This window comes from Ambystoma mexicanum, chromosome 11 (assembly GCF_040938575.1).
Source record: "Ambystoma mexicanum isolate Mex_15411 chromosome 11, UKY_AmexF1_1, whole genome shotgun sequence".
NCBI classification, from domain to species: Eukaryota; Metazoa; Chordata; class Amphibia; order Caudata; family Ambystomatidae; genus Ambystoma; species Ambystoma mexicanum.
Genome location: NC_090934.1, coordinates 18,969,130 through 18,987,689, shown reverse-complemented (window position 1 = coordinate 18,987,689; position 18,560 = coordinate 18,969,130). Strand labels below are relative to the sequence as shown.

The window sequence follows — 18,560 nt, the reverse complement described above, 5'->3', positions numbered from 1 at the left end:
ATATATGGTCACTTCTAGGGATGCTCATGGCGGCTCTGAGGGCATTGTTTTGTGTGGTTTGCAGTTTGTGAATGTTTTTGGCAGAGGTGCCAGCTAGGAGGTCATTGCAATAATCGAGTTTGGCTCCTATAGTTGCTCTAGCTATGGCCAAGCGGTTGGGCGTGGATAAGTAGGGTTTAATGGCATTGATGAGTTTGGCGCTGAACGCTGATGCAGAGGCTATGGAGCTGACTTTTCTGTTCATTTATAGATTTGTATCAATGTGAACACCTAGAGTCTTGACAGAGGATGATACAGAGATGGTTGAGTTGTCTATGTTGAAGTTGTTGTATTGGGGGAATAGTTTCGATAATGTGTTTCTGGCCCAGGATGAGAATTTCAGTCTTCTCCCCGTTAAGACAGAGGCCATTGATTGCCATCCAAGCTTGGATAGTGGCATAGATATTGTGAAGGGCTGTGGCGTCTTGGTGAAAGATAGGGGTAAAGGTACTTGAGTGTCGTCTGCATAGTTTGTATAGGCAACACCCATGGAGTCAAGTAGGTCGAAGAGAGGTTTTGTGAAGAGGTTATAGAGGGTGGGGGCTGTACAAGATCCTTGGGGGACACCACAGTTTTTAGTGGTAGGATCTCTGTTAGCTGTGTCGGAGTAGACCTTCATGGCTCTTCCTTCAAGGAAGGAAGTGATTCAGGATGCTGCTTGATTAGAGAAATGGGCTGCATGGGTGAGGTGGGTGGTGAGTGTTTGGTGATCTACCAGGTCAAAAGCAGCTGATAGATCGAGAAGGAGGAGCAAGGCAGGTTTGCCTTTGTCCATGATCTGTGAGATTTGATTTTTTAGGTCTAATAAGGCGGATTCTGTTCCATGCCGACACAGAAGCCAGATTGTCTTTTTGCCTAGTATGGAGTTAGCTTCTATGTATGATTGGATCTGGATGTGAGCTGCTTTGTCCAGGATTTTTAGGAGGAACGGGACTGTCGTTATCGGTCTGTAGTTGTTGGGTTTCGCTCGGTCAAGTGTGGCCTTTTTTAGAAGTGGCCGCACCCAGGCTTCCTTGAGATTGTTTGGGACAGTTCCTGTTTGGAGAGATGCATTAATGAAGGCAGTAATCAGGGGTGCTAGGCCATTGGAGCATTCCTTGATGATTATGGGAGGGCAAATGTCTGCTTTGCAGAGGGATGATTTGAGGTTTTTGATGAGATTAAGGACCTCATGTTCAGTGACGTTTCTGAAGGAGAATTGAGCGTGATTCAGATTACTACGCTCGTCTTGTGTAGGGCGGTTGGTTTTTTGGTTTGGGAGAGCTTTGCAGTGGTTTTGGATTTTGTTCTGGAGGAGTTTTATTTTGTTGAGCATGGCGGACTGAATGCTGGCACACCAGGCTTTGTCTTTAGTTATCTCGTCTGCGGTAAACGAATGATTGCGAATAGTTCTTTAGCTTGGGAGTTGGCCTTTGAGATCCTATCATTGAAGGAGTTGGATTTTGCTGATAAAATGGCTTTTTTATATTGGAGGGCTATTTGTTTGAAGAGGCTCTTATTTAGATCACTCGGATCCATTTGCCAGTTTTTAAGCGACTGACGCTTTTGAGCTCGGAGGGTTTGGAGTTCTTCCGAGAACCAAGAGTTGGGGCTATAGAGTTTATGGCATTGGTGAGAGTATCATTGAATATAGCTGATAGTATATTTGGGTCCTGAGAGTAAGGTGGTGCTAGACAGGGGCTTTTAAGGTGGGGACGCAAGTTGTCTGCGTGAGCTTTTTTTTTAGAACTTCTTATTGTGGCAGGTGGTGCGTGGGTGAGAGTCTTAGGTTTAGGGTTGGTGGGGATGAGGAATTCGATGCATGTGTGGTCCGTCCAAGGAAGGGCGGTGTTTGAGGTAATGTTGGATACACAGTTGTGATCCATGACCCAGTCAAGGGTGCGGCCTTTGGAGTGAGTAGGGGTGAGGACTCCTTGGGAGAAACCTAAGTCTGCGAGTTCTTTAGCTAGGGTTGCGGCAGATTTATCCTTAGAATCATTGTATCCTAAATTTAAGTCTCCTAATAGAAGGATTTTGGAGAACATTTTAATGTTGTTGCTGAGTCGATGGGAGAGGTGCTCTTGGAAGTCAGCTGGGAGTCCGAGAGATCTGTATAGGATGTGGATGTTGATTAGATTATTGGGGGAGAGCGTAAGCTTGGCTGATAGGGTATCAGCATTACCACCCCATGTACTATGGTCTGCTGATCTGATGGATAGTGAGTCTTTGTGGATAAGGGCGACTCCCCCTCCAATCTTATCACATCTATCTTGCCTAAGGATGGTGTAGCCTGTGGGTAGGGCTAGTGCGATGGCTGGGCAAGAGGCATCATTGAGCCAGGATTCGGGGATGCATAGTAAGTCCAGATTAAGTGTGGATAGTAGATCATTTATCACAAGGGCATGTGCAGGTAGGGAGCATATGTTCAGTAGTGCCCATTTAAGAGGTGGGTGTTGTGTGCCTTTGATGTTTTTGTTTGTACTAGTATGGGGTGAAGTGTGCTTGTTGTGGTGTGTGGTAGTGAGGGGCTTAGTGCGAAGTATGGTAGAGGCAGGTTGGGGTGGTGGGGGGAGAGGGGCAGTGCCTATGCTCATGTTAGTGTGGGGTAGTGGTGCAGTGCGGGTGCCTAATCTGGTGTTTCTAGTCGTGATGGGTGTGGGTGAGCAGAGTAAATACCTAGGAAGTGATCGATTTCTGAGATTGCGGAGTCTGGTGGCTAGGCTAGGTGGCCGAGACTGTGTGATGTTGTAGTCTGGTGCTGCGGTATGTGAATTTAGTGCGGGCGCTGGGTGAGGTGTGCTGGGAATATGTGGGGAGGCGTAGAGGCCATTATAGTGAGGGCTATAAGGATGGCTGTTAGGCTGGCTGAGTGGAGTGGGGCAGGGAGAGTGCGGGAGAGTGAAACTATGCCATGATAGGAAGGTGCACTCTTGGGCATCATGATCGTGGAGAGTGGCTGTGTGTGTGTGCAGCTGGTAAGTGACAGAAATGACAGGGGGTTCGTCATACAATACAATGCCTAAATTCGATTTTCTAAGTGGGGCAGGCAAAGGCTAAATGGTGGCATGGCATAATAGGTAGCAGTTGGCTGCACGAGGGGATACAGTACAAGCGGATAAGCAATACTGGTAAATGCGCTAAATAGTATAGTGAGATATTATATAACAACAATAGACCAGGTGATAGCAAGCAATTGTCCAAAGTCAGTGATAAGCAGAGGCACCCACGAGGTGTACCGCATGAAGGGATTAGGTGGAAAGGTTAGGTTCTGGGGAGGTGTGGGCAAGCTGCAGGGTCAGGGCAGGCTTACCAGAACATGGGCAGAGTCCTTGGCCCAGGCCTCAGGGGCCTCCGGACAGGCTCCAGACAGGAAAGGTTCCTTGTGATGAGGATCCTTTGGATGAGGGGGTCGGCATTCGCCTGCCGGCGCCTGATTGGCCTTCTGTAGTTGCAGTTGGCCAATGGGGGCTCTCCTGGATGTCATGTGGTTGCCTTCTTGGCAAGGAGGAGGTCAGCGGCCATGTTGAAGCAGGAACAGCTCGAGTGTTACAATGGAGGCACAGAAAAAATGCTCCAAATGCGCTTTTTAGCTCGTTTTTTCACTAAAAATATAATTTACACTGCTCATGTGTTATTATGGGGATAGGAGGAGCGCTTTTCAGTTGGTGGGATTTTCGAGCCCAGGGGGCTAAAAATAGGCAGGGAGCAGCCATGTTCAATTCCCATATACCCAGCTAAAATTGGGGAGTTTAAATTAACGGAGGTGGTATGGAATCCTTACTTACACATTCCTTGTCCCTAAAGAAGGTGTCACCCCCAGTGGGACCCGACTTACCTAGTCCCAAAGGGGGTGGATTCCTCTTGGGGAGAAGGGACTAATTCCCTAGATGTATCACTTGGGCTTTATCAAAATGTAGCTCAAATGTAAGAGGTGATATTCCAGATAGACTGCCCTGACACAGGGGCACTAGGTCTTCTTGTATAAGTTAATATATATGTATGTGTGTGTGTGTGTGTCTTTTAAATTTAGTTTGTGTACACATTTCAATATGGTTGAAGCTATATTGAGTGATCATAATATTCTTTTAGCATTTTTTATCCATGAACAGCCTTTAAGAATTCTACATCCAGCCCCCCAGATTCCCCAACTTAAATCCAATCTTTAAAAAAGGAAACACATAAAGGGGTCTCTCCCTTGCAGGATAACCCGATCTGCTGGAGACCTGCTTCCCACCAGAGGGAATTGTACTCTGATTGCTCTCATGGTTGGGTTTGTTGGTCTCCTCCTTGCAGGATAGCCCTCTCTGCTTGAGATTGTGACCCACATTTACTTTGGCTGGCATTAGACAGGAAAGATGGGGTGAATCGAGCGATGGTATGCAGAAGGATGGCCTCTGGGGAATACCCCCTACATCACCACCTAGCTCCATTTGGTGGGTGGGAATTCCAGGTCCCCAGGACCTCTCTACTACCTTGGAGGAGTGATAGTAAATGCACCTACCATGGCACACCGCTTAATGGCACATCTACTTTTAGTTTTTAAAATAATCATTTCTTTTTTTGTAACTATATTTTTAATCGGTCGGAGAACATTACAGTAAGTGAAGCGAATACAGGTAAAATGACTCAACATAAGTTGTACTGTTGTCACACTTACGGATGGACAACCTCCCCCTCCCCCCTTCTCTATACCCTGCATATATCTCCTTCCCAAGAAAGTAAAACATTACTTGGTATCCACAGGTAGAGTGTTGCCAAGCTGGGTTTAAATGTTAATGCTGGGTAACTCTGATTCTAGTCTTTTTAAAAAAATGTTTTATTTATAGTGTATTTTGGTTAATAAAAACTTCAAACACTTTGAAAAATTACATCATATTGTAACATAACATCTTAAGTTCAAATATAACACCATCATTTAAAATACCTAAAACCATTACTTACTCATATAATTGAGAGTTGACATGACCTAGTAAAAATATAAAACCAATCATATGAAGAAAACAGGTTAAAACATACACGGATAGACATTTCTTCATGGGTGGCAGGGAATAGTAAACATCAAGATGAAAGACAACAAAATTCATCATACCACATATCTAGGTCCCCAATTTATCCAATTCTAATGCAATTCTTTTCCAGATATAAAAGGCAGCACCTATATATGCCAAGGGATCGGCCATAAAGATACAAGACCAAAGATGATCCGATTTGATCATTCTATAATCATAAACTATGTCTCTGCATCCCTTTTCAAACCAGTTCCTTATTTATAGCAAGAGGGAAGTAAATGTCTGCTGGTTTCCACCTCTACTTTGCAAAATCTGCATACCCTTCTTTCCCTAGGTAACCTCTGCCGTATGCCAACATACTCTAAACAGGGAAACATGTTGAATCTCAATGACATAATACGTCTACTGAATTCCCTGTTGCTCACCTTCATTATATATCTGCAGGGTTTATTTGCAATCATCTCTTGTAGGCAATAGGAAGTGAACCTACTTTTCTTTCCCAAGTGATCTGAGTTTTTAATTGAATCCCATTGAATAGCCTTCTTACTTAATTTACTATACCATAATTTAAGAAATAAACTCACTGCTGTCTGTCTTAGGTCTTTGAGGACCTCATTCCTTTGGTCAGTATCTTTCATTAAGTCCCCTAAGTATTTGACCAAACTATTGGGGAATTTGTTATCATATGTCATTTTTATAAATAACTTGCAACATCTTATCTTCGTAAAGTTCACCACGCTGTTAATCCCAATTCATGGCGTATTGCCTCTACCGGGGTACACTTGGCCAAACTTAATGCTGACCTCCAAAGTTTTGCCTCCATTTTATCAATATTCCCCATATGTTTAGTTTCGACTGTTTCTATAGCATACATAGCACTAGGTGTAATACACTTTTTGTAGATTTCTAGTAGCCCTTCTATCGAATATCCACCTTTCCCTGCTATATAGGCTCTCAGAATGTTCCACTTTTTAAATATCCTTCTTTCTATAATCCCCACATAATGGTCAACCAGAGATAGGTTCTTTATAGTCCTACTTAGATAGGGATATATTTCCACAACTTCTATTGCCCTCTAATTAATTTTCCAATTAAATTTTTCCTTTTTTCCATCATTACCACCTTTCCCAAAAATGTATATTTTGGTTTTATTCACATTAATACTCAAGTTGTTTTCTTCAGCATATATATGAAGTGTGCTTAATAGCCTCTGTAGACCAGTAGGGGTTTTGTCAACAAGAATAGGGTCATCTGCGTAAGATAACCAAGATATACTTATATTCCTGATTTTTGCAGGAAAATTCTTAACCCTATCAAAACTTGGTCCCATATCTGAGACGTACAAGTTATAAAGGGTAAGAGAAGTGACACACCTTTGTTTCAAACCTTGATTGGTATTTATGGGACTAGTTCTTTCTTTACCTTTATTCAGGTACAACACCACTGTTGTATCTCTATACATCTCTTTTAGAAAATGTGGTACTATAGGGCATATTTTCCATCTAATTAGTTTCCCCCAAAGTCGAACCCTGTCTACACAGTCGAAAGCCCTACTAAAATCTATAAAACATGCATACAATTTAATTGTCTTCCTCATTGCTTCAGCAACTAGTACATTGAGTCATAATATTATCATTAGTGCAATGTCCCGCTCTAAACCCTGTCTGCATCGGGGGTATCATATTATTTTCATTTCTCCATCTGCTCACTAATTGCAGTATCAGCGTACAAAAAATGTTACATCTAGAATCAGTCAGAGCTAATAACCTATAATTTTCGGGATTAGTCCTGTCCCCTTTTTTGTACACGGGGACAAAGATAGATTTTCTCCAGCTATCTGGAATCTTGCCTGATTTCCAAATCATGGTAAAAAGTTCATATAAAATAGTGGCCCATTTCTCCGGGTTATGCTTTAAAACAACATTCACTAATTGGTCAGGCCCAGGAGCTCTAGAAGATTTCATACTTTTTTATTATCTCTAATATATGTATCCATTCAAATGGGAAAATCAGTTCATTTCCTGTCCAACGTATCTCTATAATAGGTGCTAACTTATTATCATTAAAAAACCTTGCTCCTATAAACTCTTTCCATACCTCTGCAGAGATAATATTTATATCCACATCATTTTCTTCTATAATAAATTGGCAATATAGATACCAACATTTTTTGGCATAGTGTGTCCTGCATAACTTAAATATCATTTGCCAATTTACATTTTGGAGATTGTATTTATATGCCTTTAGCACATTTTTGCTTTTGATTCTAGTCCAATAAGGGAGCCCACATGTTCACAAAAATTGGTGACGTTTTCCCTCCTTTGCAGCCGTTACCTTTTCCTCAACCAGCACATCCCATACTTTAATCCACCATAGAGTGGGCCCTCTACAGATTTCCAGCAGCGAGCAATCGTAATGCGTGCGGGCAGCAAGAGTTGTGTAAGTAGTTTCACCCGCTCCCCAGATTTAGGTTATATCTCTTCCCTTGGGACCCCCAAGAGGAGAGTTCCGGGACACATAGGAAGTTTGGTGCCGGTGATGGATTCTTTGATGGCGACAATGCCTTCCCAGAAGGAGTGAATAAGTGGTCAGTCCCACCATATGTGGAAATATGAACCTTGTGCTCCGCAATTTCATTAGCAAGTGGGAGCTATTGATGACTGAAAGTGGTATAGCTGTACTGGGGAATAATACCAGCGGAATAGAAGTTTTAAGGCACATTCGTTGTTGGTCACGCTTCTTGAGAAAGAGTGATTTCTAGCCCAAATATCTAGCCACGATTGATCCTCCAGTGGGTGGACTAAGTCTGTCTCCCAACGGCTCATGTAAGATGGGCGACCGGTTAGCATATCATCCCTCAGGAGTTTATACAGTTTGGAGACCCCTCCAGGGCAGTTAATTCAGTCAGACTCAAGGCTCGTGTTGCATTTTGTCTTGTCTCCGAGTGTGTGATCCAGTGCTGTAGCTAAGCATATGAAAATCTGTCTGACTCATTCTACATTCCTCAAACGTGGTGGTTGATCCCCCTCGAATAGCTGGGCCAATGTTTGAAGACCGCCCCGCCTCCACTTTCTAAAGGCTTCTGGATGCATGCCACGGGATAAGGCAGAGTTGAGAAAAATTGTGGAAAGTGGGCCCTTGCCTCTAGGAATCCTTTTCCGTTCCAGAGCCCCATCCCATGACTTCAAGGTCACTTTTGATGAGTAGAGCAGATTCTGCCTCTGTGCCATTGTTTTTGTAACGTATGGGGGACGAAGGGCAGAAAACGGAGGGGGGAGATATCTGAGCCCATTTCGGTAGAGGAGAAAGGGACATCTACGTTAGGCGGTGTGATATTTGTGCGGCCTCTGCATATTTATGTAAATTTGGAACTCCTATCCCACTCAACAAGGCGCCTCCCATCATCACCTTCCTATGGATCCTAGGCTTCTTGCCCGCCAGATAAACCCCAGGGGTCTTACGTTGGAGATGGTCTAATACGTTTTTAGGGATTTCCACCGGGAGGGACGAAAAGATATAAAGGAGGCGAGGGAGTAAGTTCATAACTGCCGTAATGCAACCCATCAAAGAAATCTCTTGATTCACCTATTTTCCCAGATCTTTTTCTAGCGTTTTAAAGAGGGGAAAATGTTAATTTCTTTTAACTTTTTAATTTGTTGAAAAATTAATGTAAGATCAAAAATGCAACTGCCAGATGTTAGATACATTCTTTTTCCACTTGCCAGCTTTCCATGGATAGAGGAGTGGTGTGAGCTTAATGCACCGTAGTGAAGCACTGGAAGAAGTGCACCTAAACTCTTATTATTTCACTTTGCAGCACTTCTATTTAGTTTTTCATCAGGAATTCTTTTTTTAAATTGTCCAGATGGTATTTCGGCTCATTGAAGTGTCAATGGTCTCTCTGGGAAAATGTTGCTTCCTAGATCAAGCTCTAAGCTCTTGAATCAGTCCCTTTCACAAAGTTGCTTCTAAAAACATATAACGATTCCTAGAATTCCATGTCTGAGTGTTCTCCCTCTCTCCTTAAATGGTTCACTTTGGTACTTTGAGTAGATTTCCTACAGTGCAGCATCAAAGGGCCTTCTTTCAAAGCCTTTCTTAAGCACTTTGTTACTTTGACTACAGTTCCCAGAATTCATTATGAGAGCTTGCCTTCTCTTGCTAGCTTTATGGTAGCAACGTCGGGCCCTTCTCACATAATCCAGGTTGTGTCCTTCTACTGATCTCATTCCTGAGTCTCCCAGCTTTCACAGGTCCTCTTCCCAGATTTTGTTGTTCTGTCCCCATCGTCCCTTATTCATAGGGCGAGTCTCCCTCCTGAATTCTCTGCTGACTTCCCGTCTCCAATAACCCTGTGCTTTTTGGTACAGCGGCCCCCCAAAGACCAAGCCCTTTCTTTATACTTGCAGCTCTCTGGGCCATCGACCCTCCAGACTTCAGCTCAGTCTCGCCTCTTCCAGAGCTGGCCCCGCTCTGCTGTGTCTCTTGCCCTTCCTATAGCGCTCCAGACCTCATCCCATTGGTGAGGAGAGTAATGACCTGTTCTCACTGATGGTTGGCTCTCCTATTTACCCAGCATTCTCTGCTTCTGTCCTCTAGTCACATGGTCTAGAGAGTGGAGGTCATAAAGCTCAGAACCCCATCTTGGATTTTGTTATTTTGTCTCTTTAAAGCTGGTTGGTCAGAAATGCGTATTTTCTGTTCTACTGATTTGAGGAGTGTCGGACGGTTTAACTGCTGCAACGAGGCTAGCCTGCAGCGCAGAAGTCTCCTTTATATGCGTTTGAGGGCACGGTGTCTAGGCCCTTTATTACAGCACCCATTGCACATTAGTATGCAGAGGGAAGCACTTGGGTGTGAGCTTCATGCACCATTTTGGACATTACTAGGTTGGCCTGTGTATTTCATACACTGATGTACACCCATGTGGGGGGGGGGGCATGTGAACATCCCCGCAAAAGGCAGGGATGTGAGCTTCATGGATGGACACCCATAGGTTGTGGTATGTGAGATGTATTCTCAGCTAATGGTCACCAGGCAGAGGTGGGGGTCAGATTCATGCACCATAATGGGCATTACTAGTGCAGCGTGTGGCTCTCATACACTATGAACGTTCTATGCCAGCACTCGCATGGGTGGGGAAGTGCGCATCATACAGCAGGACAAGTAGAGGGGGCTTTGTATGAGCCTTATTCACCCCGTGACAAGCACTCACTCTATTGATACTTGCTGGATGCATTACTGAAAAGGTTACAATACTGTATCTGACCCTCCTAACTATAGATACTAAATGTATTCATTCTTGCTCCTCTCCACAGCTGATCGCATGAACCGGCTCCAGACCACTCTCGCCAGCTCTCAGCAGTTCCAGCAGATGTTTGATGAGCTCAGAACTTGGCTGAATGGCAAACTTAGCCAGCAAGCCCAATTCCTCCCGATTTCTGCCAAACTGGATCAGCTCCAGTCCCAGATCCACCAGCAGGAGGAGTTCCAGAAGAGCCTGAACCAGCACAGTGGGGCCTACGAAATGATTGTGGGCGAGGGAGAGTCTTTGCTGCTCTCTGCACAACCGGGAGAGGAGAAGGCCACGCTACAGAGCCAGTTGGACTCCCTCAAATCCCACTGGAGAGAGCTCAGCAAGCAGGCCTCAGAGAGACAGGCCATGCTTAAGGACTGCTTTCAAAAGTCCCAGAAATACCAGCAGTATGTCCAGGAGCTCCTTCCCTGGGCAGAAGACTGCAACACCCGCGTGATGGATCTGAACGTCTCTCTTGATCCTACACAGCTGGAAACGTCACTCCTGAGTGCAAAGGTCCTACAGAATGATGTTGAGAAACGCCATTCCTCTTTGGAGATGCTGAACAGTGCAGCAGACCTCCTGATTGATGCGTCACAAGCAGACGAAGATAGCATTCGAGAAGAGAAAGCCAGACTCAATCAGAAGGTGGATGCCCTGACTGAAGAGCTGCAGTCAAAGACAGCCTCCATTGAAGAAATGTCTCAAAGATTGAAAGAGTTCAAGGACAGATTCAAGGATATTGAGAAGAAGCTAGACGGTGCCCAGCACCAGTTGGAGATCTATGAGGCCCTGGGACCTCAAGCATGCAGCAACAAGAACCTGGAGAAGATGAGGACCCAGCAGGAGACACTTCATGTGTTGGAGCCCCAGCTGGACTACCTCAAGGACTTGGCCCTAGGCCTAGTTGCTGATGCACCATCAGGTTCCGACTCTTCTGAGCTGCTGCATCAAGCAGAGTCCACACAGCAGGAGTTTAGCCTTGTCAAGCAGAGAGTAGATGAATGCTGTCTGGTCTTGGAGAGCAAACTGCAAGGCATTGGTCAGTTCCACAGTCATGTGCGGGAAATGTTCTCTCAGCTTGCCGATTGGGACGATGAATTTGATGGTATGGGTGCTGTTGGACGAGATGTTGACAGCCTGCAATCCCAGATAGAGGCCCTTCAGGGTTTTTTGAGCAAATTACAGGGGTTGAAGTCTGATATTGGGCACTCAGAGGACCAGTGCCGGCAGATGCTGGAATCTGAAGCAAGCCCCGACTTGCTTGGTCTGAAGAGGGAGCTGCAAACCTTGAACAAGCAATGCAGCAAACTGACCGAAAGGGGTAAGAACCGCCATGAGCAGTTGGAGACCACACTGGCACGTGTCAAGGACTTCTACAGCAAACTGAAAGAAATGAAACAGCTGATGGCCGCTGCGGAGAGTGATGCAGCGCTGAGTGGAACCGTGGCTTCAGAGGTGGAAGCCATCAACCAACAGCTGAATGCCTTCAAGGTAAGGTCCCTGTATGGGACAAGCTATTTATGCTGTTCATTGTTTGCAATGCCCTGAGGGATTCTGTGTTCAACACTGGAAGTACCAGTAGTTGGAGGCGACTGGTAGGGTGGGTAGAGTCAGATGGTCTGTGCGGCTATTAGGGGAGAGGAGTCGTAAGTAATTAAAATGTCTCCCAAGTCGCAGTCGCGGTTGTATGTTTCCTGGGCTTCCACCTTTGGTTTGGTAGCCTCGAAAGTGTAAACATCCCACAGTAAGGTTCCCTCTTTAAGTGTAAACAATCTATTGGTAGTCCTCCTCAAATATGCATTAATTCCTTCAGGGCTTGTTGTCAGAATTGCCTCCCCTGGGCGCTGGCTTGGTACCCTTCAAAGTGTAAAGATGTTTTACATGTTATAAATAATATAATATAAATATGCATATATTGTAAATATTTTTATATTTCTTCACGAAGTCTAACATATGCTAGGGTCATCTTCCTAAGTTATAACATTCTGCTCTAGTTTTCCCTTGTAGGGTATTTTCCAGAACACGTGCAAACCTCCTTTGCAAGGGTTTCTTCCCCACATGTAAATGTCTTGCTCTTTGCCCCCCAGATGATAGGATAAACCCCCTGCTGTTGACTTCCCCCATAGATTAGCTGGGTACCCACTTCACCCCCATTCTGTACCAGCCATTTTATTGTTCTCCAAGATAACCTGGGTAGCCTCTCCAAGCACAAATATGATCCCATTGGTGCATGAATGACTGAGTGAACATTCCCTTTGCTGAGCAGTAGTAATCCTTCTCCATTGGGCTGTGCTTGGTACATCGGTCAGGATCCCAGGGACAGTTTTTCTGGTCTTTGATATTCACGCCGGCTTCTTTTTATATGGAGTGCACATCAGAGGTTTATTTTCAGACTTACTGATTGCGTTGCTCGAAGATTCATCAGTGCTTATTATGTTGAGTGCTCTGTGAGGTATTTTGGGCCACTGAAGTGGAGGGAGGAGTTGTGGGCAATGAAATGGGCTACTCTTCAAGGGCGTGTTGGAATTCCCTAGTGGCATGGACCAAATATCCACAATATTCCATGCCTCATGGTGATCATTGATAGTTTTTTGTGTCACCACGTTTGGTTTGATGCAGCTAGATTTTTGCACGATTTTAGGTGCTATGAAAAGACTAATCCTTTGTTTGCAAGTTTAAAAAAAAACACAAGCCTTAAACTGTTGAGTATATGTACGCCTTAACAGAACATCTGGTGTGAAGACCTTCAAGGAAGCCACAGGGGAAGGATATGTGTTCCACATACTTTGGTGTCCAGGAACTAGGCCCATAAGGGACCACTAACAGTGACGAGGGGCTCCTCACACAACTGGTACATTGGGTTATGCTTACGACCACTCGCAGCGTCCGTCTATACACACAACCACTTCAAGGAGATATATAGTTTCTGCTAGCAAGGCACAACTAGTCTCACATTCCTGATCTACAATCCCACCCCACAATCCTGGGTGAGAAAAAGAGATTGTGTATTCAGAAACTCCGAATTTATTTAAAGGGCTAAATCAACTTCAAACAAAGGAGGCCTCTTGATTTATACCAAGGGAATCACTATAATGTTATAGACTCGTAAACAAGAAGTAATTTAAACGTAATTCTCACTGCCTACATAAATCTCACTACCGCACTCATTTCCATGATCAATTCTAGGTATATATTATATTCTAAAAAATACTGGCCATTTTAAATACACTCCTACTATTGCTATCTAATCAACACAGTTTTCTTCAATAAAAGCATTGCCACTTTTCCTCCAGTGTGTTCACATATAGAAGAACCATTTCAAAGTTTTCTCCAGTATCAAAACAAATGGTATGAGAGAAACATTGCTTGAATAAATGCCATTTGTAAAACTATATTCCTTTTACTTGGCTCCCCTGTATAGGTTTGGGTTGTGACTGCATTGGCCATGTGTAGGGGCAAGAAGAGATTACATCCGACTCCTACAGGTTTGGATTAGGAAAGTAATACCCTCAGGGACTGCACACTCTTCCCTGAACACGTGTGCAGTCTTTTCATATTATGTGCATACAGCTTTCTCTGAACATGCATATGCAACTTTCAATCTACATATGTGTGCATCTTTCAGTCTACATATGTGTTCACAGCTTTTACTGTACATAGGTGTATTTTTCAATCTCTTACTGTTTATTTGTCTTCATCTCTACAAGTTTGGGCTGGATATGTAATCTTCTCCATGTGAACACACACTTCCCTTCACATTACACCTAGATCTGCCTGTGCATTTCAAGATAAGGAACTTCAGGGGACATGACCCAAAACCTGAGCGATAAAAATAATCCAAAGGCCAAATAACCACTGCATTGAGTCGCAAGGGAAAACAGGTTTATTACACCCAAAACTCTCAGATAGTCCCGTAGAACTAAACTGACACGGAGCTCGTCTCGTGCTAATAAGGTACAGGTTATATAGCTGAAGGAAAGCCACACATTTCCATATATAGGTTATAAAAGTCACCCCACCACCATCATTGGCTACCACCTATATGACATGCCTTGACCCCCACATCTCTCTCCCCAGCCGCTGTCTTTCTGCTGCACTTACTTGAACTCACCCTAGCCACGGGTGGTTGCACTTACGCTCTTCTCCTCTTAGCACTTACCCTGAGCACTTCTCCATAAGCATTAAAACCCCTCTCCCTCACCCCTCACTCCTGCACTTGCATGTTCTGAACATGCACAAGGCATAGCAGGTTTGTATCCCCTCCCTTATTCTCATTATTTGTTTGTACTATTAATTCAATAATGTATCTTTGCTGTAATTCATGGTCTACCTTCCCCTCTCCCCGCCCTGTTGCCCTGTGGGGGCTTTGAAACAGTTTTGCTAATTGTATAAGCGCCTAACAAATGACCAATAAATAAATAAAATAAAGAAATACCCCCCTATAGTCCCTGCTCCTATTGGCCACACCTTATCTAAGCCCATTCCCCTATAGATGTGGTCCACTACATCATCACTATTGAATCCTAATCCATGATTGGTGCGTAGTTTAAGGAAGGCATGGTATCAAACAGTAAGACAGACACAAGTGATCACTGTTTAAGGGTGTTTATTGCACTTCAATTGGGTTTGAAAAACGCCTATGTAATCCTAAATCTAAAGATGGGAGCAAGCTACGACCATCAAATAATAATAACGCAATAATACTTTGAGGGGATTGGGTCCTCCGACGTATTCCATATCTATGACAGGTAATGTCCACAGCTGGACGATGCGCCGTCCCCGAGGACCTCCTCCGACGGCTGACGTCACCCGATGTGATGAGTAGGACGCACGACGCCCGTAGCCTCAGTTCTGTTTTTTCCGCGAACGTGTTCGCCTCGTGAATCTCGTTACGCCTCGACTCTTTGGAGTTTGTTGTATTCTTCTCGGTTCTTTGAACCTGTTCGGTTTTTGTGAAAAGCCTGTTTGTGACGATGTCTACCTCGTCTTCAACCCCGCGTCCGGGCTTCAAGAAATGCGGGGACTGTGGGTCCAAGATGTCAGTAACGGACTCGCATGACGCCTGCCTCGGGAAGGCCCACGACACGGACGACTGTGTCGACTCCCAGTCGCTCACGGCCAAGGCATGGCGGGAGCGCAAGAAGAAGTTGTCAGTAGGTAGGGTGTCTAAGCCCAAAAGTCGAGGTCTGCGGGGCTTTCCACAATTGATTCGAGAGGCGACTCTCCGCGTCATCGTCGCTGGTCCAGTGGGTCTCCTTCCAGGAGTCGGTCTCGCCACTCCTCTGCCTCTTCGAGGCATTCCCGGAAGCGCTGGCATCGGTTGTCTTACCCGTCCTCTTCCGAGGACTACGCCCGTCCGTGGGTTGCTTATCCCACCAAACATGCGACACCGGAGGAATGGGCTTCCTTCGGGAAGAAGATGTTGGCGATTCTTGAATCGCAGGGCACCGGTCCGTCCGTGCCTCCGAGTGGGGTCGGTCGTGATCGGTCGAGAGACACCGCTCCCACGCCTTTGGGCTCGGGTGGTCGGCGCGGTTCGTGGGAGAGGTCCCGCTCGGACAAGGGTAACCGTTCTCGCCATGCCCATTCCAGGTCCCGTTCCTCGATGCGCTCGAGACCGCGTGATCCTGTGCCGTCTTCGAGGAAGACGTCGATGCCTGTGGCACCAAGGCCATCGATGACCTCTCTCGAGGCTCTGCCTCCGAGGGGGTCGTCGACGCTGTCGGCACCTAGGTCGTCGAAGGACATGCTCGGAGCTCTGGCTTTGAGGCCTGTGTCGACGCCGCCGATGCTGGAGGCGCTGCGGCTGACATCGACGCCGATTTGCTCGACGCCGATTCTATTGACGCTGGCGCCGACTCGTTCGGCGCTGACTCGTTCGGCGCCCTCGATGCCTTTCGAGGCGGTAGTGTCGGAGGGGCCCCGTGGCACGGTGGTAGCCCCTAGAAAGGCTCTGGCTAAGGTCAGGCATAGCTTTGGTCCCCAGGTGTCTTCCTCTCACCGCCTGGAGTACATTTCAGAGGGTGATGTAGGGCTTAGTTCCGGTTATGGTGCCAGATGAGCTTCTCTCGGGCCATAGCCAATTTGATGACCTGAGGCAGGCACTGCATGATGCCAGTGGACTGGACACCTCTCCGGAGGTGGAGTTTTGTAGGCCTGTGCCTGGCACTCATGCCGATTCTTCGTACCGGCGCCTGATGTCTCGGGTCACCGAGTACTTGGGATCGTCGGCTCCCCCAGGGGAGTTTGTTCAGGATGATCTCACGGACATCCTCTATCTTGGTCCCCCCACTGACCCGGTACTGCCGTTTCATATGGCTCTGCAGAGAAGGGTGGCGGCGGCTTGGACTGCTCCGGAGAGTCTCCCTGCAGTGGGCAAGTCTTTGACGCGAAAATACCGTCCAGCCAGTAGCGATCCCTGCTACTTGTCCAGGCACCCCACTCCGGAGAGTTTGGTGGTGCAGGCAGCTACGGCCCCAGCAAAGCAGGCGTCGTATCCTACCATCCCTCCGGATAGGGACGACAAACGTTTTGATGGCTCGGCGAAGAAAGTGTTTTCTTCAGGGGGTATGGCGCTTCAGGCAGCCAACTCCGTATGTGCCTTGTCTCGTTTCACACACACTCTGTGGAACTGTGTTGCATTAGCGGCTGAACATATTCCCGAAGGGGACGAATGGGATGGTTTCCTTGCTATGTTCAGGATGGCAAGGATGCCATCTGTGAGGCCATTCAGTCGGGTTTGGACATGGCAGATTGTGTCAGCCGCTCCATGGCGGCGAGCACCGTAATACGCAGGTTTGCGTGGTTGCGGAAGTCGGGGTTCGCTCCTGATGTGCAGTCCCGGCTCCTCAACGTGCCCTTTGATGGTGAACATCTTTTTGGCAGCAAGGCTGACGAGAGCCTTGAGAGGTTGCAGACCTCCAAAGCTGCAGCAAAGTCGTTGGGCGCTGCAGTTCGACAACCTCCGCCTTTTCGTCCTAGGGGACAGCAATGGAGGGGTGGTTCCTTTCGCTATTACTCGTCCTTCAGTAAAGCGAGAGGAGCTGGCAGTCAAAGATGCCACCGTAAGAGTGCCAAAGGTGGAAAACAGGGTACTCGAAGTGCCAAGGCCACTCGGGCAGTTGCCTCTTGGCCCTCAGGCAACGCCACAGCCGCTACCACTCAGTCATGAGGCCAGGTCCCGTGGTTCGCCGGTTGGGGGAAGGCTGGCGCAGCATCTTGTAGAGTGGCGTGCCATTACTTCAGATGTGTGGGTTCTGGAGATCATAACCCACGGCTACTGTCTTCCCTTTCGGCAGGGGCCTCGCGACAATCCACCCGGGAAACCTCTCTTTGAAGAGTCCGGATCCGCTCCTTGCGCAGGAAATTCAAGCCCTGCTGGAGAAAGGCATCATAGAACTGGTGTCTGTAGCAGAGAGGAACAAGGGATGGTATTCCCCTTATATTTTGATTTAGAAGAAAGGCGGGGGATTGAGACCCATCATGGACTTGCGCGGTTTGAACAAACTCCTCCGGAAGGACACGTTCAAGATGGTTACTCTCTCTCAAGTTCTCCAGGCCATTCAACCTCAGGACTGGTTGGTGTCTCTCGACCTCAAGGACGCTTACTTCCATGTGCCGATCTATCCCAAGCACAAGAAGTACCTGATGTTCGCGGTTGGCGACTCGCACTTTCAATTTCTGGTCCTGCCGTTCGGATTGACCTCCTCCCCGAGGGTTTTCACCAAGCTCATGGTGGTGGTGGCAGCGCATCTCAGGAAAGGGGGGATTTACGTCTACCCCTACCTGGACGATTGGTTGATGAGGGGGAGCTCTCCCGAGCAAGTCCTGGATCGTCTGTCCGTCACCTGCCACTCCCTTCACAAGCTGGGCTTCTCCCTCAATTTAAAGAAGTCCCATTTGACGCCAACACAGCGGCTCCAGTACATCGGAGCAGTGCTCAACACATACCTGGGGCTGTGTTTTCCTCCCCAGGTGAGGGCTCTTCACATTCAGCAGATGGTGCACAAGTTTCAACTTGCCCAGACTCTCCCAGCGTCCGAGCTCTTGACACTGCTTGGCCTCATGGCATCCTGCATTCTGGTGCCAGAGGCCAGGTTGCGAATGAGATCTTTGCAATGGGCACTCAAGCTCCAGTAGTCTCAGTCCTCCGGCAGGATGGCGGACCCTGTTCAGGTGCCGCCCTCGGTCACCCAGGACCTTCTGTGGTGGGCCGTCAAAGGCAATCTGATGAA

General features: G+C 46.7%; 1 protein-coding gene across 20 annotated transcripts in view; it reads left to right on the top strand.

Moving 5' to 3' along the window:
- Nucleotides 1-18,560, top strand: part of MACF1 (microtubule actin crosslinking factor 1) — a 1,825,008-nt gene that overhangs the window by 1,050,969 nt on the left and 755,479 nt on the right. For all 20 annotated transcript variants that reach the window (XM_069622429.1, XM_069622430.1, XM_069622431.1 and 17 more), the window contains one exon: nt 10,346-11,817. In XM_069622429.1, coding sequence (XP_069478530.1) covers nt 10,346-11,817 — 1,472 coding nt within the window. The remainder of the gene's footprint in view (nt 1-10,345; nt 11,818-18,560) is intronic.